General features: G+C 45.2%; 1 protein-coding gene across 1 annotated transcript in view; it reads left to right on the top strand.

Annotated features, from left to right (window-relative positions):
- The window catches only part of Otud7a (OTU deubiquitinase 7A), a 131,310-nt gene extending 118,066 nt beyond the window's left edge, over nucleotides 1–13,244 (top strand). Inside the window, exons 10-12 of the mRNA XM_077800293.1 lie at nucleotides 9,079–9,193; nucleotides 9,363–9,447; nucleotides 11,744–13,244. Of these exons, the coding sequence (XP_077656419.1) occupies nucleotides 9,079–9,193; nucleotides 9,363–9,447; nucleotides 11,744–13,195 (1,652 nt within the window). The 3' untranslated portion in view covers nucleotides 13,196–13,244. The remainder of the gene's footprint in view (nucleotides 1–9,078; nucleotides 9,194–9,362; nucleotides 9,448–11,743) is intronic.
- The last annotated feature ends 10,028 nt before the right edge of the window (nucleotides 13,245–23,272 follow it).

Below are 23,272 nucleotides of genomic sequence, written 5' to 3'. Positions count from 1 at the left end.
CCTTCATTTTCTTTGTGGTTAGCCTCTCTTCTCTTCAGCTAATTTATAAGTTTGCCAGTTGCCAGGAAAGGTTTGCCAGCATGGGAGGACAGAGTGCAGCTTTTCCTGCCCTGGGGAGGGAGGCGGAGGCTGTAGCCAGCTTCAGTGGGCCACTTTCCTCTGCTGTTCCTCTTAGGAACTGCAGAGCATGAGCCTCTGAGGAGCCATTAAGTTCTGCTTACAGCTCCAAGCAGCCTCCTGGCCCTTTGAAAGTTTCTTGATTTGCAAGTCAAATCAACCAAAAATAAAAAAGGCCCAATCATGTCAAAGGAGACAGCCTTGGAATGCCCAGACCTGGATGCCCCATCCTAGCTCCTCTTCCTCAGCTTACAGAGGGTGCAGCTCTAGAGAGCTGACTAAATGCACAAGAGATGCCTTATCCACCAGACAGCTGCCCATTGCTTCATACCCAGCCCTAAGGATCATTGGCTCAGGAGCTCAAAGCACAGGTGCACCAGGATGCCAGCAAAAGTTTAGAAAGAACTGGCTAAGGGTCTTTAACTGGTGCCTGAAGGCTTGAAGAGACGTGAACACAGGAGTTAGCCCAGATGCCAGCCTCCTGCATGAGTCCTGTCCCTGCACCCTCCTGAGCTACTCAGCAGGCACAGACACTCAGCCTCCCAAACTGTCCCTGCCCACAGAAGGAGTGCCATCACAGGAATACCAGCTGCTGTCACCATCCCTCTTAATGAGCTTTACCCTGATCTCTGAGTGATGTGCCAGTCTGTCTATCAGGTGGCTCCTGGACACCCACATGCCACCCATGTGTAGTGCTGGAGTAAAAGCATGTTCTCCACCAAATCCCCCTTTAGTGGAGGGAAAGGCAACAGTGTTGGCCACCTGTCCTGCTTGCTGGACAGAAGCAGCCAGGACTCACTGCCCTGAATATAGAGAATGAGTCTGGGTCTACTGGTGTGTCACCTAGTGGTGCTTTCTGAGAATTCCTCTCATTGTCAGTGTTTCCCAGGGCTACATTGGATGCATGTACTGAGAACACCCACTGGGGGATGAGGAAATCACCACCCACATTTGGCATGAGGCAGGAGCTTAAGGATAGTCTTAGAGGTTGATTGCTCCCTTAGCCTAAAAATATCTTCAGCAACATGGTTGTCTTAATTCTGCTTCGTGCATTTTCCAGTGTCATCAGTTTAAGTGACTACAACAGGATGCCATAGACTGTGTGGCTCACAAACAACAAAAGTACATTTCTCACAGTTCTGAAGGCTGGAAATACAAGATCAAGATGCTGGCAGATTTGGTGTCTGGTGAGGGCTCACTTCTTAGTCTGCAGCCAGCCACCTTCTCACTGTGTCCTCACATTGTGGAGAGTGAGGAGTCTCCCGTGTTTCATGTTAAAAGGACACCAGTTCCATCATGCACTCTGCCCTCAAAACCTAATCACCTCTCAAAGGTTCCATTTCCTAACACCATCACATGGGGAATGGACCTCAATGTGAATTTGAAGGGGCTCCAATATTCATTCTATAGCAAGTTTATTCCATAGACTGATAACTGAGCCAAGGATCTGCATATAAACTTTAAGTGAATTTGTTTCTGCCACCCGTGGCCTTGATACTCTCCCCTTACTAGTTTCTCCCTTTTCTATCAATTACTGAGAGAAAAATGATACCACTGGTTACTGGATACCTTGACAGGTCCTGCTTCCTCAAATGTTGAAGTATAACACCAGAGAAGCACACTGAGGCAAGTGTAGAGTAGAAAGTAAGAAGCTTTATTAAAGGATAGTAAAACAGACTTCTCCCTGGTGGAAGAAGGGAACCCAAAAGCAGAATCCTTGGGATAAGGAAGTCCTGTCCCTTTTATACGTCCACAATTTCCCTTGTTCTCCTGCATTCTTCTCTCTTATCTTGTTAATTTCACCTCAAGGTGCCTAGTGACTGGGGGACATAGGTAGAAGGGCCAAGGAGTGAGCAGGTGGGCTGGAAGGGCCTAGGTAGAGTGCTAGACGGCAGGAAGGGAGTGGCAGCCCTGGAGGTATTGATTTGCAGCTCCTGGTCTGCTCAGCAGTTAATTAACAACCTTTTGGGGAGGGATTCCAATCTCCCAGGGGGTAGTTTCCAGTTTCCCCCTTCTGACCCAATTTATCTACACTGACTACCTGTCTTTAAAAATCTGGCTTCAAAAAGTGGTGAAGTCTCCCACTATACTGCATTTGTCTAGTTCTCCTTCGTTTGCTAGCACAGTAGTACCTCCCTTTTCCCCTGGTTTTGGTTTCCATGGTTTCAAGTTACCAGTGGTAGGCTAACATCTAAAATATTAAATGGGAAATTTCAGAAAACAGAGAGACCACATTTACATGAATGCTATTACAGTGCAGTTGTTCTATTGTTATTGTTATTAATCTCTTACTGTGCCCAATTTATAAATCAAACTTTATCATAGGTATATTTCTATAAGGGGAAATTAGTATCCCTGTGGTTCACTACTATCCCAGATTTCAGGCATCCACAGGGGTCTTGAAATATAGATAAGGAAGAGCTAGAGTGTTTGCTTTGTGTACTTTGAAATAATGTTGTTCAGAGCATGCGTACATATAGAGTTGTTATATTTTCTTGAGAATTGATCCCTTTATCATTATGTAATGTTCTTCTTTTCCTTTGGTAACAATCCTTGTTATGTATTTTGTCGGATATTAGTATGGCTCTTTCTAGTTCTCTTTTCATTGGTGAATATCTTTTAACCTATCTATGTTTTAGATTTATAGTGGGGTTCTTATAAATAGTATATACTTGCATTTTGCTTTTTTTTAATCCAATATGACAGTTTTATAATTTTGTATTTTTTGTTTTGTTTTGTTTTGTTTTGGTACCAGGGATTGAACCCAGGGGTGCTTAAACACTTAGACATATCTGCAACCCTTTTTTATTTTTTATTTTGGTCCAGGATCTCACTAAATTGTTTAGGACCTCACTAAGTTACTGAGACTAACTTTAAGTTTGTGATCCTCCGGCATCAGCCTCACAAGCCCCTGGGATACAGATGTATACCACTACACCCGGCCAATTTTATCTTTTTGTTGATAGTTTTGACAATTTCCATTTGATTGCATGAATTATATGTATGGATTAAAAGATACTATCCTGTTAACTCTTTTCTATTTGTTCCATCTGTTCTTTGTTCTTTTTATTTATTTTTTTGCTGTCGTATTTTGGATGGATTGAACTTTTTAATGGTTCTGTTTATCCCCTTTATTAATCTACTATTATACCTCTAGTTTTAATTATTATGAGTTTCCCTAGGTTCTACAATAAACATCTTTAATTAATGATATTCTATTTGCAAGTAATATTTCCACTTCCTCTGTTGTGTACTGCTTCTTTACTTTAGACAGTTGCTTAATCTCAGAGCAATTAAATGAAAGGAAAAAAATTTCATGTTCATTTATTCCATTCCATTACTCTTTTTTTTTTAGTTTATTTTTTTAATTTTTATTGTTGGTTGTTCAAAACATTACATAGTTCTTGACAAATCATATTTCACACTTTGATTCAAGTGGGTTATGAACTCCCATTTTTACCCCGTATACAGATTGCAGCATCACATCGGTTACACATCCACTGATTTACATATTGCTATACTAGTGTCTGTTGTATTCTGCTGCCTTTCCTATCCTCTACTATCCCCCATCCCCTCCCCTCCCATCTTCTCTCTCTACCCCACCTACTGTAATTCATTTCTCCCCCTTGTTTTTCCCCCCCTTTCCCCTCACTTCCTCTTGTATGTAATTTTGTATAACCATGAGGGTCTCCTTCCATTTCCATGCAATTTCCCTTCTCTTTCCTTTTCCCTCCCACCTCTCACCCCTGTTTAATGTTAATCTTCTTCTCATGCTCTTCCTCCCAACTCTGTTCTTAGTTACTCTCCTTATATCAAAGAAAACATTTGGCATTTGTTTTTTAGGGATTGGCTAGCTTCACTTAGCATAATCTGTTCTAATGCCATCCATTTCCCTGCAAATTCTATGATTTTGTCATTTTTTAATGCAGAGTAATACTCCATTGTGTATAACTGCCACATTTTTTTATCCATTCGTCTATTGAAGGGCATCTAAGTTGGTTCCACAGTCTTGCTATTGTGAATTGTGCTGCTATGAATATCGATGTAGCAGTGTCCCTGTAGCATGCTCTTTTTAGGTCATTAGGGAATAGACCAAGAAGGGGAATAGCTGGGTCAAATGGTGGTTCCATTCCCAGCTTTCCAAGAAATCTCTATACTGCTTTCCAAATTGGCTGCACCAATTTCATTCCATTACTCTTAATTATGTAAATCCAAGTTTCCTCTGGTACCATATTCCTACTGCCTGAAATTTTTTCTTTACTGTTTCCTCCAATGCAGGTCTACAGGTAATAAATTTACTCATTTTTATCTGAGAAAGCCTTTATGTGTCCTTTGTTTCAGAGATACCTTTGCTGGGTATAGAATTCTAGATTAGCAGTGTTTGTTTTTTTTTTTTTCCTTTCCAGGCCTTTGAGATGCTACTCCATTATCTTCTGCCTTACCTGTTTTATTACAAAGAGCTTGTTGTAATTATTCTCTTTGTTTTTCTGCATTTACTGTATCTTTTTCTTTGCCTGTCTTAATCATTTTCTATTTTGGTTTCCAAAAGTTTTATACATAGAAATGGGTTTTTTTTATGGTTATTTTTCTTGTTTGGTGTTCTCTTAGTTTCTTGGAGCTAAGGTGGGTTTAGTTGTTAATTTTGGAAAATTGTCAGCCACTTTTTCTTTAAATATTTCTGCTGTCTTATTCTCTCTGGCTTTTTCTGGGAATACATCTACACAGATCTTGCACTGTTTGTTATTATCTCACAGTTCTCAGCTGTTCTGTCCTGTTAACTACCCCCGCCCCCATTTTCTTTTGGTATTCCAGTTTGGGAAATTTTAGCTGACCGATCCTGAGGTTCAGATTCTTTCTCAGTTGTGTAAAGTCAACCAATCAGCTCCTTAAAGCCATTCTTAATCTATATTAGTGTATGTGGGTGTTCATTTCTAGCAATTCCCTTTATTCTTTCTTAGAAATTCCATCTCTCTGCTAAAATCAACCATCAAATATTACAGCATCCACAATATCCATCTCTAACTTACCAATCAGTTATTTTAAATTCCATACTTGATAGTTTCAACACCTATGTCTCCTTTGAGTCTTATACTGTCAACTGCTTTGTTTCTTGTCCATGTGGATATTTCTTTTTGATTCCTCATCGTTTTATTGTTGAAAGACAGTCACTTGATAAGACAGTGAAGATTGAGATAAATCACTTTTATTCCTAAAAACAGGCATGCCTTTCCTTTTTTAAAATATTTTTTAGTTGTTGATGGACCTTTATTTTATTTATTTGTATATGGTGCTCAGAATGGAACCCAGGGCATCATGCATGCTAGGCAAGCGCGCTACCACTGAGCCACAACCCCAGCCCCTGTGCCTTTCCTTTTTTTGGATCAGTCTAATCAGGACAGCTAAGGGAGGTCACCCCTTACTGGGGGACAGGTACAGAGCCTAAGACAGAAATGCTTGATCAGAACAGAACATTATTCTCAATGCAGCTAGATTTTGTGACCCTGTAATTTAAGCTTTCACTGCTTAGTAGAGATAGGAACCAAAGCTCTCTAAAGGACACTTTCATAGAATTTACACCAGTCTTTTCTATGAGCACCAAGTTAGGTCCTGTACATATATGTTTCCTTCATACCTTCACCCTCCCAGGGTCTATATTATTTCTCTAGACTATACTCTCCTTTTACCATTTTAGCAATTTTCACTGAATTATTATTAGTAGAATCTAGCTGAGTCAGCCTCTCTTAAGCTCATGTTCATCTCTCCTTGAAGTCTCTGTCTTTACATTTCTGGTTCATTGGATCTCCCATGACTTCAGCTCTCCAGTGCTTTAAAGACAAGCTGTGAATCTTCAGTTTGTCTGACTTAGCATTATAATGGTGAGACAGCTTTTTATGCCTCAAACAGAAATATACATTCTTTTTTGAAAAATAAGTATTCCAAATATGTCCATGCTAGTTTGAGATGGTGCCTATGTGTTTCCAGGCTAAAAGACAGGATAGAATCCCCCCAAACTGGGCTGGTATGTAGCTCAGTTGTAGAACACTTGCCTATTGTGTGTGAAGCCCTTGGTTCCATCTCCAGGTCTTGGGGGAAAGTTATTTTTAAAACAAAACTTTGCAGGCTTATTTTGGAAAGCATTTGCTATTCTCAACATCTGCCACTAGGGGGCAACTGGCCACATGACTACACCTCTTATTAGGTTAGGCCAGGTTTCCAAAAGGGAAATTTCAGTATGCACTGTGAAAGGCAGAGGCACGCAAAGCAACTGATGTTCAGAAAGAGAGTCTGTTTTCTGAGTTCTCAGGACATTGAGACCCAAGTCCTTTCAATGGGCCACAGCTTACCTTCTATAGAGATCAGATAACTTCCTTTATTCTCTGGTTGTTTTTAATTGTGAGCACACATATTCCCAGCACCTCACTCAGTACCTAACCTTTGCTCCATCAAAACCTGAGAGGCTGCCTGGAAACTTCAAAGTGGGCAGGAAGTAGCACCTTCAGGTATATCCGTCTGTCTGCTCAGTAGTGGGCAGGCCAGGGAGTTGGTTCCAGCCCAACTTTGAGGATAGGAATTCCCCCATAATAGGGAGGTAAGGGCCACAGGGGTATGGAGCTGTCCTAGTTTAAGTGGTTAATCTGGGAGAGTGGTGAGAAAGCCAAAATAGTGGTGTAACATAATGGAAGTAGGGGTCTCGTGCAAAGAAAGTCTAAACTGTGCTCTGATTGGCAGGCAGTTCTTCCCTAAGAGAGGAGTTGGGAGTTCATGGCTGCCATCATGTAGTACCACCATCTCCTGCAGGAAGCATGGATAGAGAAGGGAAGAGGAGGAGAGCCCCCTGACACACACACACACACACACACACACACACACACTCCTAGTCACATCCCCCAGCACTTCCCATGTTGCTTTTCTCATAGCCCATGGGTACAGCAAGGCACCTGTTTCCTCCCAAATGCTGGGGGCCTGGGGACTGAGGAATGTAGTTGTGGCTGGATGGGTATTTCCAATGGCAACTCTACCCTCAGGAAAGGGGAGAACAGCCAGACCTGAAATGCCCAAGTTGTAACCATAGGAACTGCTTTGAACACATTATTGTCTGAAACAATATTTTCCCAAATTGTCTGATTTCACGAACAGGGGATGTTTATTTAAAATGTAGTTCTTGAATACTCTTCCCAAACTGGCCATCTATGCCTGAGGACCTGGAACTCCAGAAAGCCATGCTGCTCTAGCCATTCTAAAAACAGTGTTGATAGACAGAGCCTCTGCCACCCACCCCCAGCCCTATGGGTGGTAAAACCAGGCCAAGCCCTCTCTGTTTGTGTGATGACTCATGGAACCATGGGACGGGCTTCTGGGCATCACCCAAAGGAGGCCTGTTTCTGAGCCAGCCCTTTAGTCCTCCCTGGGTGTGTCCACCCAGAAGCTCAGCCCTGGGAAGGGCAGCCACGTCAAGATAGAACACAGCAGCCTGCAGCAGAGGCAGGCTGAGCCACCCCGATCTCCCAAACCAGACATTTCACTGCCAAATTAAATGAAAACCCCTGAGCGGGTTCTTGGTCAATGCTTTCCCCTTATTTGGGGTGGGGATGACAAAGGAGGGAAGAGAATATTTGTGCTCACATTTTCTCTTTAGCAACACTAGAGGGCAGCATTGTCAAATTTCCAATTTCTAAACAGAAAAGCTACTATTCATAGTTCAGTCTTAGATTTTATGTATTTATTTGCCTTTTTGCTCTTGCCATGGCACCCTTAGCATGAATCATGGACTCTGGCAAAAGAACAAAGCAGATGGCCAGAGGCCCTGGGATGAATTTCTCTGCTATGACTCCCAGGAATGGGGCCTACAGGAAAACTAAGTGAAGCCTCCACAGAAGGATGCTGTCACTCAGTTGGAATACAGAATTGGGAAAGCTGTCTCCCCACTCCTTCCTGCTTCTCATCTATGACAATACCCTTGTGTAATCAGCTGTATCATTAGGATTTCACTGGATAGAACAGCAGCTCAGGATCTCCTAGCAAATCCCAAATATAATTATAGACATCACCCCTCTCCTAGCCCTCCTGATTTTCCACATTTGGAGCTCTTTATTCAAGATGGTGTGTGAAGATTCAACCCCTCTGAGAAATGTCAAACCAGTTACTCCTTACTGCAGTCCCCCAATACATGTGACTTCCTCAAAGGTTCCCTCACTATGCCCTGCAAAGGCTTCACCATACTGCCTTCTGCTTGTTGGCTAGGCTTCTTTCCCAGACTCATCACCACCTGACATTTTGAAGTGAGGTGTTCGTTAACCTGCTTATCTGTGTCCTGCATGGGTGAGTTCCCTATGAGCAGGTCCCAGTGGATCCCTGAGACTCAGGTACTGATACAGTCCTATTGCATGAAATCGCAAATGAGCAGAGGTCAGCAGTGTCCACTCTCTTCTAATTTGCACTCTCCATCTCTAGTATGAGACGGAGGTGAGGAGCAGGCCATCTGCAAAGTGTCTTTTACACAATATACCTCACCTGCCTGGTCCTTCCTCAGAAATAACAAGCAGAAATCAATTTTTTTCCCACCCTGATGCTTAATGGAGGACATGCCATTTGACAAGCCCAAGGAGACCCAGAGTTCAGTTTTTTTAAATATATTTATTTTTTGGTTGTAGTTGGATACAGTGCCATTTATTTATTTATTTATTTGTGGTGCTGAGGATTGAACCCAGGGCCTCGTCCATGCTAGGCGAGCACTCTACTGCTGAGCCACAACCCCAGCCCCAACACTATCAGTTTTGAAACCTATAGTCTTAACTATCCTACTGGCATGATGGTCTGTGTGTATCTCCATTGGGTTCATTTACAACAAGGACACCTGGCACTGGAATTCCCTTTTTGCCCTCCCTGGATATTGCTGGAGGCTTCCAGGCTCCTGGCCCACCAGTGGGCTGCCTGGCACCTGGTCTCTCTCTTCTGTTCCAGCTGTGATCCCCCTGACAGATTCTGAGCACAAGCTCCTACCCCTGCACTTCGCGGTGGACCCAGGGAAGGACTGGGAGTGGGGGAAAGACGACAATGATAACGCCCGGCTAGCCCAGTAAGACTGTCCCCTGACCTGACTCCCCTGGCACCCCAAAGGGAGGGCTGTACTAAGAAGGTTTTCCCAGGGCAGGGCTGGACCGCCCCTGTGCCTCCTAGCTTGGGGGCAGAAGGGTGGGGTGCAAGACTGGACCAGCTGTGTTCACTCAGTGTTCTTGTCTTGTCAGCCTCATCCTGTCGCTGGAAGCCAAGCTGAACCTTCTCCACAGCTATATGAATGTGACATGGATCCGGATCCCTTCAGAGACCCGGGTGAGCCTCGTGTACTCCTGGTAAAGAGGCGGTAGCCGCTTTGTGCCATCCTGGCCAATGGGCATCCTTCCAAATGCTACCAAAAGCTCACCCATGGGCCATCCAGCTGCCCATACCAAGCCCCACTAGCCCTGCCCCCAGCTCCCTCTGTCCCAGCCGTACTCAGCCAAAGCCACCCTGGCTCTAGCTCCAGACAACTCCTGTTGGATCAGGGGTATAGGTATATGTGTGTAGGTGGGTGTATGTGTGCATGCAAACATGCGTTCCGATTAGGGGATTTTTGTCCCTTTATTTTCTATGGGAGAGGTATAAACATGCCTCAGAAAACAAACTCTAGGCAAGTCACAACAAAACTATCTCTGTTGAGATCAGAACACAATGTGCTGCAGGGAAGTGGAATTAAGTATAAACTGTGTGTGGGTCCTTGGAAGAGCCAGGGAACCGAGGGTGCAAGTCCTCAGTGGCCCCTCCTCTTCCTTCTCTCTGGAGGCAGCACATCACCCTCAAAGCTGCCAGCCCTGGGGTTTGCCGCCCCTGCTTGTAGATGCTGAGATTCATGTTAAATATCTGACTAATTTCTTCTTCTTTTTTTTTTAATCTTAGTAGGGAACTCCCAGGGGAAGGGATTAAAAAAATACCTTGCAAATCATTGGTCCTCTCTAGATATCAATTTACTTAGGCATCAAGTAGAGCTTATCAGTAATGTTAAAGGAGTGGGATGAGGAAAGCAAGTAGACTGGAAGAGTCAGTTCTTGGGGTGCTGGGCACTGCTCAGTGTTCTCACAGTTCCTTGCTTCATAGGGATCCCCAGGCAACTACTGATATTCCATTTTATTAATGGCACAAGTGACAGCCAGTTGGTAGCAGTCTGAGTCCTGCCTCTGAACTGCCTGGAGGATGCCAGTGTTGCTGCAGATATTCTTCAGCACTCACGTTCTGGTATGATGGCAGCAATCCTAGATCCAGAATCAGGACTCTGTCCAGGCATATCTCTGCCCTGCAATGAGAAGGGCCCTTGGCTAGGATTTGGTGGCCACCTATCAAACACAGAGTTCTCAGTAGAAAATTCTAATAATGGCCCTGCCAGCCCCAGGACATGACAGCCTAAATTCCTTCTTGTATTTCCCACAGACAGTCCTGGGACCAAGCATCTCTCCCTTTCCTGGTTCTAGGCCCTGAACTTCCACACTTTAGTGTCTATGGAAAACTGGCTTGAGACATGGGAAGTGGTGAAGCCAGTTCTTCCAGCCCTTGCTTTTGGGAGACCTGACCAAAGGACAGTGACCCCTCTCTTCAACCTACTTAGGGGGAAAGAAAAAAAACTAAATGGGGAGCAATGAGCCTTTTCTTGGGTTCCTTTGGAGGCCAGGAAGCCTATTGAGGTGTATACCAGTTCTGCCACACCCAGCTGCTGGCATGAGGGGCCTTGCCATTCCAGTGACATTGGGTCAGCATTCTCTCTCCTCACCTGGGGAGGTCCCTCTGCAAATCAGCAATAGGAGCTACTTCTCCTCCACCGTCCTCTCAGCTCCTTCTCAGGTTCCTCACCTGCCCCAGAGATTGGTCTTAACCATGTTTCCACAGTGGTTGTCATCCAAGGTGTTCACAAAGATGCTCTTTCCCTAGTGTTCCCCCACCCAACTTCACACCCCCATAGAAGACCTTTTCTGGGAACTGGGAACATCTTTTCTGCTGAGCCCAGACCTATTTCAGAATACTTCTCAAATTAGCATTCCACATTTCCAAACTGGGAAAGGAACCCCCAAAGTGATTTGTCATCACCAAATCAAGGGAGTGTTTTTTCCAAGATGCAAAGACAGGTTCTTAGAGCAAGATAGTCTGGCCAGGGATAGAAAGCCAAAGTCTGGGCTTGTTAACCCTAACTATGACTCTAAAGCTCTAAGCCAGGCAGGTTATATGTTCCCCCACTCCCACCTGACTCAGGATTCTAAACTCTTAGGTCTCTGAATTCAGAGAGAAAATGAGGGCAGTCCAGCCTCACTGGCCAGATGGCATCCTCAGATAAAAGACCCCTACCACAGCCTTCTAAAAACACCTATCTTTTCATTATTGCAGAAAACCAAGGCCCACTCCTCTGGGCTTCTTTCCCTTAAGCACATCCCATCCCACTTTTGTAGCACTGGAGGGGTAGTCTGGACTGGACCTAAGTGCCAGATTCCCAGCTTCAGCAACACATGGGAAAGCAACACATGGGCAGGGTCTGTCTTCGTGGACTGCAGTGAGGACAGCTCTTCTCCAACCACCTTCCTTCCCCACTTTTCTTCTCTGCCCGTAGGCTCCCCTGGCGCAGCCAGAGTCCCCAACGGCATCAGCTGGGGAGGATGTGCAGTCCCTGGCCGATTCCCTTGACTCAGATCGTGACTCCGTGTGCAGCAATTCCAACAGCAATAACGGCAAGAATGGCAAAGACAAAGACAAGGAGAAACAGCGCAAAGAGAAGGACAAGACCCGAGCGGACTCGGTGGCCAACAAGTTAGGCAGCTTCAGCAAGACCCTGGGCATCAAGCTAAAGAAAAACATGGGTGGCCTGGGAGGCCTGGTACACGGTAAGATGGGCCGTGCCAACTCCGCAAATGGCAAGAACGGAGACACAGCCGAGCGCACCAAGGAGAAGAAGACCAAGTCTCGCAAGGGCAGCAAAGAGGAATCCGGTGCATCAGCAAGCACATCGCCTTCAGAGAAGACCACGCCGTCGCCCACGGACAAAGCGGCAGGCTCATCCCCGGCCGAGAAGGGAGGCGGGACAAGGGGTGACGCCTGGAAGTATAGCACTGACGTGAAGCTGAGCCTCAACATTCTGCGCGCTGCCATGCAAGGCGAGCGCAAGTTTATCTTTGCCGGTCTGTTGCTCACCAGCCACCGGCACCAGTTCCACGAGGAAATGATTGGCTACTACTTGACCAGCGCGCAGGAGCGTTTCAGTGCGGAGCAGGAGCAGCGGCGCCGCGACGCCGCGGCCAATGCAGCCGCCGCGGCCGCTGCCACCTCCACGACCAAACGGCCGCAGCGCAGGCCAGAGGCCGAGGGCACTCCTGGAACTGAGCGTGCCTCTCCGGGCCCGCCGGCCGGGCAGCCCACGCAGCTGGTGCTTAAGCTCAAAGAGCGCCCGAGTCCAGGGTCCGCTGGGGGCTCGCGGGCGGCAAGGGTGGCAGCGGGCGGCACCGCCTCTCCTAGCAGCGGCGGCACCCGGCGTGCAGGCGCCAGCGGACAGACCCCTGGCCGAAGCCCGCCGGCGCCAGCGCGCCAGAGCGTCATCCACGTGCAGGCGGCGGGTGCCCGGGACGAGGCCTGCGCACCGACAGTGGGCGCATTGCGGCCATGCGCCACGTACCCGCAGCAGAACCGCTCGCTGTCTTCACAGAGCTACAGCCCTGCGCGGGCCGCTGCCCTGCGTACGGTCAATACGGTTGAGTCTCTTGCGCGCGCTGTGCCCAGCACCCTCCCCGGCGTCACGGGAGCCACGGCAGCAGCCGAGCACAAATCGCAGACCTATACAAATGGCTTTGGCGCTACACGCGACGGCCTGGAGTTCGCAGACGCCGACCCGCCAGCCGCACGCTCGAGCTCGAACGGTGAGTGCGGTCGCAGTGGCCCTGGGCCGGCGCAGCGGCGCTGCCAGCGCGAGAACTGTGCGTTCTATGGGCGCGCGGAGACGGAGCACTACTGCTCGTACTGCTACCGCGAGGAGCTGCGGCGGCGGCGCGAGGCACGCGGGCCACGGCCCTGAGCGCGTGGTGTGCGGGCGGCGAGGTTTCCCCCAAAAGGATTTCTTTTCCATTCTGTCGGTGTCTTTTTTACATGCTCTGGTCAACCGAAAGGCCGGCGCCTCCTCTGTCAGTGCCGTGTACGTGTTTGGTCAAACGTTCCTAATGGTGCCTGAACCTACACTGACGCCACTCAGGTAGTAGACGGATAGGAAACAAGTCATACTGTTGGAAGTGGGTGTGCTAGCCTAGCATCTGCCTCGTACCTGTGGAAACTCAATAGCCATTGCAAGAGTATTTTTGTTCCTCTATAAGAGAAATAAAGAAATTCGCAGCCCTTTGTTTTTAGAAGGGAGTGTTTTACATGCTTTTTTTCCCCCCTCATTTCATCTTTTTCCTAACCTAGCGACTGACCTCTTCCAGGTAGCGGTCACTTGCGTGCGGTTGGTAGCACCCAGGGTTTAGGAGCAAATGCGCAGTCCCGGACTGGGGTGGAGGCTCCCCTGCGGCTCCCACCTGCTTTCCATCCCACCCAGGTTCTTGGAGAAAGCAGGGACCTTGCCGCCCGCTGACGCTGTAGTGGTCACTATGGCCCTTTAGGAATACACGGCTCCATTTCATAAGCAAAACCTACTCCCACAACCCTCGTCTCAAGCAACATTCACACTGCCATCCAAGCCGCGGGGGACTGTAGAGTGGGCACCAGAAAACCTACCTCGCAGGGCGTGGTGAGGTGTGGTTAATCTATCCCGGTGCCGGGCAGCTCAGGTGCCAGGAGTTTTTCCAAAGACACCATGGGTCCATAAAACAAGGTTCTGAACTCACAAGTTGAATTGGCCTAAATAAGAGCAAACATGACAGCCTGCTCACATTTCTCCTTTGAAGACACTTCCACAGTGGACTGTCGCTGGAGGGCCTCTTATAAGGTGATAGCACTTCTGTGACCCAGAAGAGAGACAAAGAACTGTGTAAGCCCCTACTAGGCTGCTTTGAAACCCGGCCTGGCCCTCTTTCCAAAGAGAAGGGGCTGAAGGATGCCCGCTCCTGGTAAGGAAGCAAATCCACCCCACACCTCACTTGCATCTGTCTGGGTTCAGCCAGGTAATGGGGCTCACTGTGACTGGGGCCCATCCACAAGGCAGGAATGGTCCTGCCTCTGGCTTCATAACACATTGAGGGAACAGCCCGATATCCGAGCCGTCTTTTTTGGTGCCTCCTACATTTCTTGAGGAAATTTAAAAAAAAAAAAAATGTGTCCTTAGCTACCCTGTTTGAGCAGCAATATGCAGCCTTTTCCTTCCAAGATTACCTCTGGAGACTACCATTCTTGGCCAAGGACACTGAGGAGCTAAACCTGCCTCACTAAGAAAAGAGCTTGTTTCCAGGAAATAAGGATAAGATGGGTAAAATCCTCACTAACAAACTAATACTTCCAAACCTGTGAGAGCTTTAGAATAGTCTCTGATAATCCTAAAGAAAGAAAGGAGAAAGCACCTGGCTTCCAGTCAGCTTATCCTCAGAAAATTCAGGAGCAATGGGGTGGGGGTGGGGGGGTCATCTCTTCATTGGGGCCAGCTTCTTCTCCTGAAAGGATGCTTTTTCCCTGTGACATAAAGAGCAGCAAAAGCAAAAAAAAAAAAAAAAAAAAAAACTAAATAAATAAATAAAAATTTAAAAAAGATGGGGAGGGAATTTTTTTACTTGTTTGAAAAATTATAATAAAATAACTGAGTATATCTCCTGTGAGTAATTATTTTTTGTTTTTAATTATCCCACAGCCCGTAGAGTTTTCAGTAATTTATTGAAATTTTGCAGAAGTGGTTCCTTAGATCAGATTATTTATTAAATAGAATCTTTAAGACTTTTTTCAAAAAGTTTTACTTTTCATGCTGATGAAAATACTTTCAATGTGAGATAATTACTAGCATCCACCTCCCTAATAGTACTGGGTTTCTTTTATTACTCAGAGAAAAAAAAAAGTAGTTTTAAAAAAATCTCTCATTGAGAGGGTCTGTGGCAGCTTTTTTGGACTGGTTCCTTTCATCACATCACTCTGAACAGCTACTTCACCTTCCAAAGCTGTGGGTCACAGAAAGTATTGCTCCCAGTGTAGATAGCACCTGCTTATGCTCCTCATCCTTAGAAGGTTAAGAGAGCCAACCTTAAAAATGCTTAAATGTGCATTCAGCAGCCAAACTCATGCACAAGAAATTAAGGAATATAAATACTCAAGATTTTTTTTTTCAATTTTTAATGTTAAGACAGCCAACTAGAAATTTCCAAAACTGGCTATGCAAATCTCATCTTTTTCATGCTCTCATCCATATTTCAAACAAAAAGACAAACTGAAACTAAAAGCAGTTCATTGTAATAAAGGAAAACCTTCTAAACAGGCAGAGTAGTATATATGTATTATCAAAAAAAAATGAAGAAGTGTTCTATGTGCTTGCATTGCCAAGTTGTCTCCACCCCACCTCCATTTGATGACAGATGTGCCATAAATGAGAGCCTGGGATATAGCCTCTGACTGTGACTTTGGCTTCTCTGGCCATGTGAAAGGCCTCTAGTCCCTCTGCTTGGTCACAGGGTGAGCTAGATAAGCCTAGGCACCTATTGGTGCCTGCTCCACGCTGCCACCTTACAACTCAGTCCACACAATTTAAGAATACCATTTTCTTTTTTGAGAGATCCATCCTTTAAACAGAGTTTAAAAATTAAAAAGTGAAAGAGTAGATTGTGATATGAAATGTTCTAGACCTGAGCACCCACATCATGCTCCAGGTTGTTCACAAGAGCTCTTTAGACTTGGTCTCTGGCCAAAGGCCTTCTTAGTTCTGGCTTGGGGCAGGAACTATTAAAAGCTGTGTTAATTATATGTGGTACATGAAATTCTCTAATATTCTTCTATGGTTTTGTGGGCCCTTTGTAGTTTAGGAAAAGGGAAGAAGGCAAGTGCCACCTGTGCCATGGCAGACTCTGACCATGAGCTGCTTACCCATCTGATCTGGCCAAACTTCCCTTTCTGGGAAGGATGGATGGATGTCTCTGAGCAACAAAAAGCATGTTTCCAGAAGGATCCCAGATACTTCTAAGCTCCTGTGGAGGTTATTTCAGAAATTTACTTCACATTTCCTGTACATGCTTTACCCGGGTAAACAGTTTTTAAAAAAATATTCTTAAGGGAAGGTGTTTTTCAGTGTATTCTGTTTGTGGATTTCGTGGAATGTTACATTGAAATTTTACAAGTCAAGTTTAAACTGTACTATAGAGATTATTTTTATATTATTTTCAGAACATGCCACAGAGCAATATTTTGCACCATTATTGTCACAGGGTTGTCCCTTAAAAGGGTAACTTGCTGTGGGAAGGGACACCACTCTGGACTCTTGGGATTTAAGTGCTTTTTGCTGTTTGTGCAAATACCCTCTGAAAGCAGAAATGCATAAATGTCCTTTCTTTTTTAATTGAGCGCTTGATTTTCCTTTTCCTGTTCATAGGTTTTTCGTACTGCACCTTTCCTGAATATTTTATATTCACTAAGTTACTCTGGACCTTTTCTTAGCTATTACCACACAGTGTCATTTGAATCCCTTACTTTACAAATTTAATGTTTTCCAAAATAATTTATTAATTCTACTGGTTTACTATCAGAAATTAGGTGGCATGAGATAAAAAGACTCTCTGCATCCCCAGGTGCACACCTCAGGATGTCAAAATCCTCCATGTGCCACCCACCCATGTCTTGCAGGGGAAGGGGAGGGATGGTGGGTGCCTCACTGCCCCCTGCTTATTATCCAAATACAAACTTCATCTAGCAAATACATGTCATATTAGTTTTTTTTTTTTTTTAAAAAGGGCTGTACCTATGAATGATGGGAAGTTTGTGCAAAGAAAGAAAGAAAAAAGACTTCCAAACCAGTGTGTGTAAGTTCCATTTAATGAGTCTTTTTTGTTTACTGAGACATGTTGAAGGCATCAACTGGATGTTTGAGACTCCCCACCTAGTGGGGACTTCACAAATTAAATTCCTCCAGCATTCTGTTCATTTCTTCCAGTACTTCTAATAAATAAAAATTAGATGTGTTTCTGTGGCTGAGCCACAGTCAAGCTGTGGCCTTGGCCCCATTGGGCTACAGAGGTGGCACCTGCTCTGACTGAGAGTCTGATTCTTCTGTCACTTCAAGATAGGCATGTACAAAGGGCCCAAAGGTGGCCGGTGCTCCTGGCTCCAGAGAGCAGGCAGCCCCTTCCAAAAAGCTTTAAAGTGTTGGCTCTCTGGAGACCTCTTCCCACTTCCCTGTTACTCCTGACTCTGACCTCTCTTTTCTAATATAATGGCCATTCTGGTGTGGCTCTTCAGGGCAGGGACCTCAACTTCATTCTTGCTTAAATCCAATCCACCCCACTGCCCTTGTCCATTCTGCAGCACTGATCCTGTTGGCCCAGAAGGTGGTTGTGTAGTACCACCTAGTTATCAGGGAGGTGGGGCCAGGGTAGTTCATCCTAGAGAGACCAACACACACCCAGACTCTGCCACATACTTGCGATGCTGAGGGCCCCCACATGCACCCCAGAGGCCCAGGGGTTACTGTTTTATGAGATTTTCATGACAGCTATAAGCAGTGTGCAAGAGGGTCTATTAGCAGGTATGCAGGTAACTTTCCCAAGTCCCATTCTTCCGTCCTACTCCAACCCCAACAGAGAAGAGAGAAGATGCCCTACAGGGACACCTCCCCCCAGGAGCAGCCAGGCGTGCATCTAATCAGTGCAGAGAATTTCAGGCTGAGCCGAAAACATACTCACAGGAACAGCACAGAAGCCATTATCTACAGATACACTAGAAATGTGACTTTCTATTTATTTTCCGAAATAATTTTTTGAAATTTGCATTTTTAGTATTTTAGACTTGCAAAAAATAAATAAGTAAATAAACTGGGTCCTGCCAACCCTAACTATGTATATACCAAATGATGCATATTGCTTCTTTTTTATTCCTCCCGAAGAGCATCTCAAAGAGATACATATATACACATACCAACTATTAATTTGACACCAGATGAGGAGTACCAGTTGGTTTGAAGGGTAAATATAGGCAGAATCTGCCCAAGACCAAAGCAATCTGTTAATGTAATAAGGACAAGTAGCTATTTCAGAATATATCTCCAAATACTGAAGGACTACTTTAAATGAAGAACTAGCTTCCCATCACAGAACAAAAACCAAGACCTTACAAAGACTACTCCCACCCCTGTATGACTTTGCCCAGAGACTGAGGCCATCTTTAATCACCAGTCACCTTCCTGCCTCAGGGCCTTCACATGTGCTATCTCTTCTACCTGGGACAGTCTCTTTGCAGAGAGCCCATTACTCACACCTCACTACCTGTCAGTCTTTGCTCCAATGCACCCTTCAACAAGGTTTTCCTTGCTATCTTGATTTAAAAACATAGCACATCCCACCCACTGTACCCACTTCCCCATGCATCTTCCTCTTGTGCACTTGTCTGAGCACTGCATGTGTGAATTATTGATTGATTCATTTATTACATCCACCAAGCTTCCATAGAATGTAAGCTCCATGTGGGCAGGACTTCATGTATGTCTTACTGCTGTATGCTGGCACCTATAACAGTGCCTGATACCAATTAGACACTGGATAAATATACATTGAAGAAAGGAAATGCTATCAGTAATTTGATAGCTGTTAAGAGGCCAAAAATAAATGTCAATTTTGGCCATCATCAAATCCAAATTCTTGGACTGGGGATATAGCTCAGTCGATAGAGTGCTTGCCTCACATGCATAAGGCCCTGGGTTCAATCCCCAGCACCACCAAAAAAAAAAAAAAAAGTCCAAATTCTTCTGCTGTCCCTACTTACAGAGACTGTTAGCTGATTAAATGGTTTGGTTCCGTCTCCTGCATACAAGTACAAGAGGGCTAGATATGGTAGTGAGCTTATCCACCTGGTGGCAGCAGTAGCCTGTCTCTGACTCTGAACATCTGCTCTGTGGGTCAGGAACTTTGGAACAAATGGAGGTAAAAACTGTTTCCTCCTGGTTAGTTCTTATAATCAGATGCACTGTGAGGGGCACCCATCATGCCCTTCCTTGATGTCATTGTAGACCTGGACCATTCTACAGAAGCCTTTATAAGCAATCCTTAGGTATCTCTTAATTCTTTCTAACCCAAACACAGTGGCAATGGATAGTCCAGCCAAGCAAAGGGATCCTGACAACTAGAAAACCCATTCTTCAGTCACCAAAAAGCAGGGCAACAAAGGAAAAGGAACTTGTCACACAGAATAACTGGCACAGGGGTGGGTAGCTATGTTGACAAATGTGGAAACAGCAGAGAGCTGAGAGAGCCAAGTTCCCCAAGACTCAGTCACTGCTGGTGTGCAGTGGAGTGTCAGAGCCTTCCCACCACAGAGCCAAAAAACATACACCTCCTTGGGCCCAGGCCCCAGAGCGGTGGTCCTCAAGCTCTGGCAGGCGACTTCACCCACAGCAGAGGAGGGATGATCCCCCTCTGAGCTGCCTCCCTCTGCCAGATGATTTTCACAACTACCTAATAGTGATTGGTGTTTACTTCCAGATCCTTTGGCCAAATATGTTTTCCTCTAAGAGTTTTTGGCAAAATACTGTTACCAGCTGCTTAGAGAACCTTTGTCCTGCTGTGTCCTGGTTAAAAGGCTTCGTCCTCTTTACTCCTCTTCCATGGTTTTTGCTTTCATTTCTCTGGATGCCATCTTTTGGGGTCTCTCAAGGGATTGGTTCTCTTTGTAACACCCTCTGTGCAGCTGTCCAGCAGGGAGCGGGCATATGTGTGTGTCCCTGCATTTAAATTGCCAAATAAACCACGTCCCTTTTGTTACTGCCCAAACAGCCTGGGATATGCTCCTGCCAGGACCCAGAGAGAGGAAGTATGCTTTCCAAAGGCCCATGTCCTTGGCCCACACAGAGCTGTCTCTGTAGCAGGTTCCCACAGAGGTCTCCCAAGCCCTGTGGGCTGTCCGGCTCTTTGCATATATCCTTCCTGATTTGAAGCACCTATTTTAGTATTATGAGTTGGCAAGTGGGAGTGGAGCAGCTTGTGTCTACTCACTTAAGTTCAAAACAAGTAAAATCACCAAGTGCACGTGTTGGATATCAGCCATGTCTTAGGCCCTGGTCCACACAGAAGCAAATGCCCTCTGCCAGAGCCAGTCTCCATTCAGTAGGAGCTTGCCCCTCCCACACACCCAGGTGAGAAATGCTGGGCTCTCAGTCATCAAATAAAGGAACACTTAGGAGCAGGGCATTGGCTCACCTGAGTCCAAGCAGGGACAAATCTCCTTGGTGACCAACCACTGCCTCATCTGCAGAGCCTGAAATCCACTCAACATCATTTCTGATGAACTGTTCAGTCTCATCCGTTATAATTGAGGCTCATCAAAGTCATTTATAATAATTTATAAGGACCTCCTCACCCTGTATTTTCTTTATTCCTTTAAACATGCATTTGACCTAAGGACGTCAGTAGAAATATTGTTCCCATTTTCCTTTATCTTTTCTTTTCTTCTTTTTCTTTCTTTCTTTCTTTCTTTCTTTTTTTTTTTTTTTTGGTTGTTATTTAATTGACTGATTCCTGGATGAAATAAGTTGCTTTGCCTTATTTATTTGATTACAATGGATAAAGGAAAATATTTGAGGCAAAAAATGGGTCATAAATCACATTACTTTGACCAAGCTGTTCAGAACCCTTTTCTACCTATGAGTGTTAATTCCGATTCAATGCAAATATTATTTTCCATCTGGTTCATTCTTGGAGAAGAAACCCATTGTAAGAGCTGTCTTTGGTGGTTGGGTTGTTACTTTGTAAAGTATTAAAGCACTAAACCAATTTTTGCAATATATAGTAAATCTTGCTTTCATTTTGGAAAACTTCCAGTAATGACTACTGCACTTTTTATAGAAGAACTGTATTTAATTTCTTTCTTTTATGAAAGATTATTTCAAGTAAAAATAGCTCTGTAATCCGTGTGACACGGCTTCTCCATTACTTGACACAGAGAGAAGCTTTGATGCCTACCCAATAAAATTAACATGTTTGTAAAGCATTGGTTGGTCCAATTATTTGCCCACTCACACCTGTGTTCTTGGTAAAATACCATCAAAGTAAAGCTTTATGACCAAAGAGGAAGAGGCATCTGTCTATAGGCATCCCCAACACCAGTGGAGGGGAGAAGTGTTTTTCTAGCCGGATGAGATGTAAATTCCATTATCACAGTTTTTCTCATACAAGAGGAATAATGGTTCTGTCCTTAAAATGCACATGACACTTTCCACCAGAATGAAAAATGAGTAGAATTTTCCTTAACATATAATCACCAGATGTTGCAGCAAGAAGCACAAGGACAACAGCTAGAAGCACAGAAGATGAGATGCAATTTATCGTGAATTGGTATTTGTGCACACTTTTCTGTGAAGAAGAGGCACAAAGGGCAAGGCTTCCTGGAAAGGCTGGGGATGGGCTCCAGGGCCACAGGCCTGTGTCAGGTGGGTGTGATGAGCATAGAACCCAAACACAACCACAGATCAAGGGCCCGCTGTGTGCCCTGCACCATGTTCAGTGCTGGGACAGGGACAGATGTGATGGTGATAGTGCCTCATGCACTGAATGGCCACTGTGGGGTGTGGCACATTCTGCGTGTGGTAGAATTCACTCCATGCAGCAGCCATGTCAGTTCAAAATCAAACTCCCATCTTGTAGATGAGAAGAGTAAGTTTGGCAAGGTAAGTCATGAAGCAAAATTTCTGGCTCAGGTTTGCCTGACTTGAGAACCTGTGCTCCCAGCTACAGAACACACTGCAGTATTCTGCCACCTGGAGTTGGGGCAAGGCCCCTGCTAGCAGGAGCTCACAGTCTGGGGAAGCTGATACATATGTTTTCATCTCATTTCCAAGAAGTAGGGGAGGGTGAATTAGCACAGTTGAAGGAATGATCAGAAAGATGCTCAGCTGGCCTGTGGCATTCACTGGAGCAATGACTCTACACATTCCTAGGATCATGTTAAGACCCATAAAACATCATCTATTTCTGGCTTTGATGTTCTTTAACACTAAGAAACATGAGACTATTTTTAGTTCTGTGAGATAGGCAGAGAACCCCACATTAAAAGCCTGCTATTCCATTTGAAGTTTGGAAAGGTGCTTAAGAGACTGCAGAATAATGGTAGGGGTGCTGGATTGGGAGACAGAAAGTCTGGCTGTGAAACTGACCTTGACAAAGGTGTCTCTCACCTCCTAGCTTCTGATTTCTATTCTATAAAATGAGGGATTCAAAGTTCTTCTCCACTACATCAAGGAATCTGTGTGTCATTTAGGAAAACAGAAGTCACCTGAGTTATTTTAACACAGAGAATTTATGGAGAACTGGCCTAAGCAGGTATCACGGGAGCAAAACACAAAAAGGAAACAGAGTTCACGTGGAGAAAAAGCCTGCAGAGATAGCTTTATCTCAGAGCAGGGGCAGAGCAAAGAAGTCTAGTAGTTAAAAGCTTCAATCAGGATCTGGGGATGCAGCTCAGGGATAGAGTACTTGCCTAACATATGTGCAGCCTGAGGGTTCAATCCCCAGAACTGAACAAAAAGAGAGAGATCTGTGAGCAGAGAGGAGGGGACTCCACAGAATGGGACTTAGACCTGTGAAGAAGGAGCCCTGCTAGCTGGAATTCTTGCCTGAAGAGCGCAGGGGATGTGGCTCACAGAGCTAAACTCAGATCTCTGAAGAAGGTTGCAAGGGTTGCTGGTATCTCTGAGGGGGGCATGATGTGGCAAATTCTTCTATGTGGAAAAAAAACAAAATGGGATCAAACTGTAACTAGCAAGGGAAGGACTGTTGCTAGGACAACACTGGCAATGGATTCAAAAAGAAATAGCAGGTGCCCTGTGTGTGTGTCTGTACACACACACACACACACACACACACATATTTGCACATATGTATGTTTGTATGCACAGCTGTCCCTCAGACTGGTTCCAGGATCCCCCACAAATACTGAAACCTGAGAATGCTCAAGTCACTTATATAAAATGGTATAGAATTTGAATATAACGTTC

Source organism: Urocitellus parryii, chromosome 6, assembly GCF_045843805.1.
Source record: "Urocitellus parryii isolate mUroPar1 chromosome 6, mUroPar1.hap1, whole genome shotgun sequence".
NCBI classification, from domain to species: Eukaryota; Metazoa; Chordata; class Mammalia; order Rodentia; family Sciuridae; genus Urocitellus; species Urocitellus parryii.
This window is presented reverse-complemented; position numbering and strand designations above follow the sequence as displayed.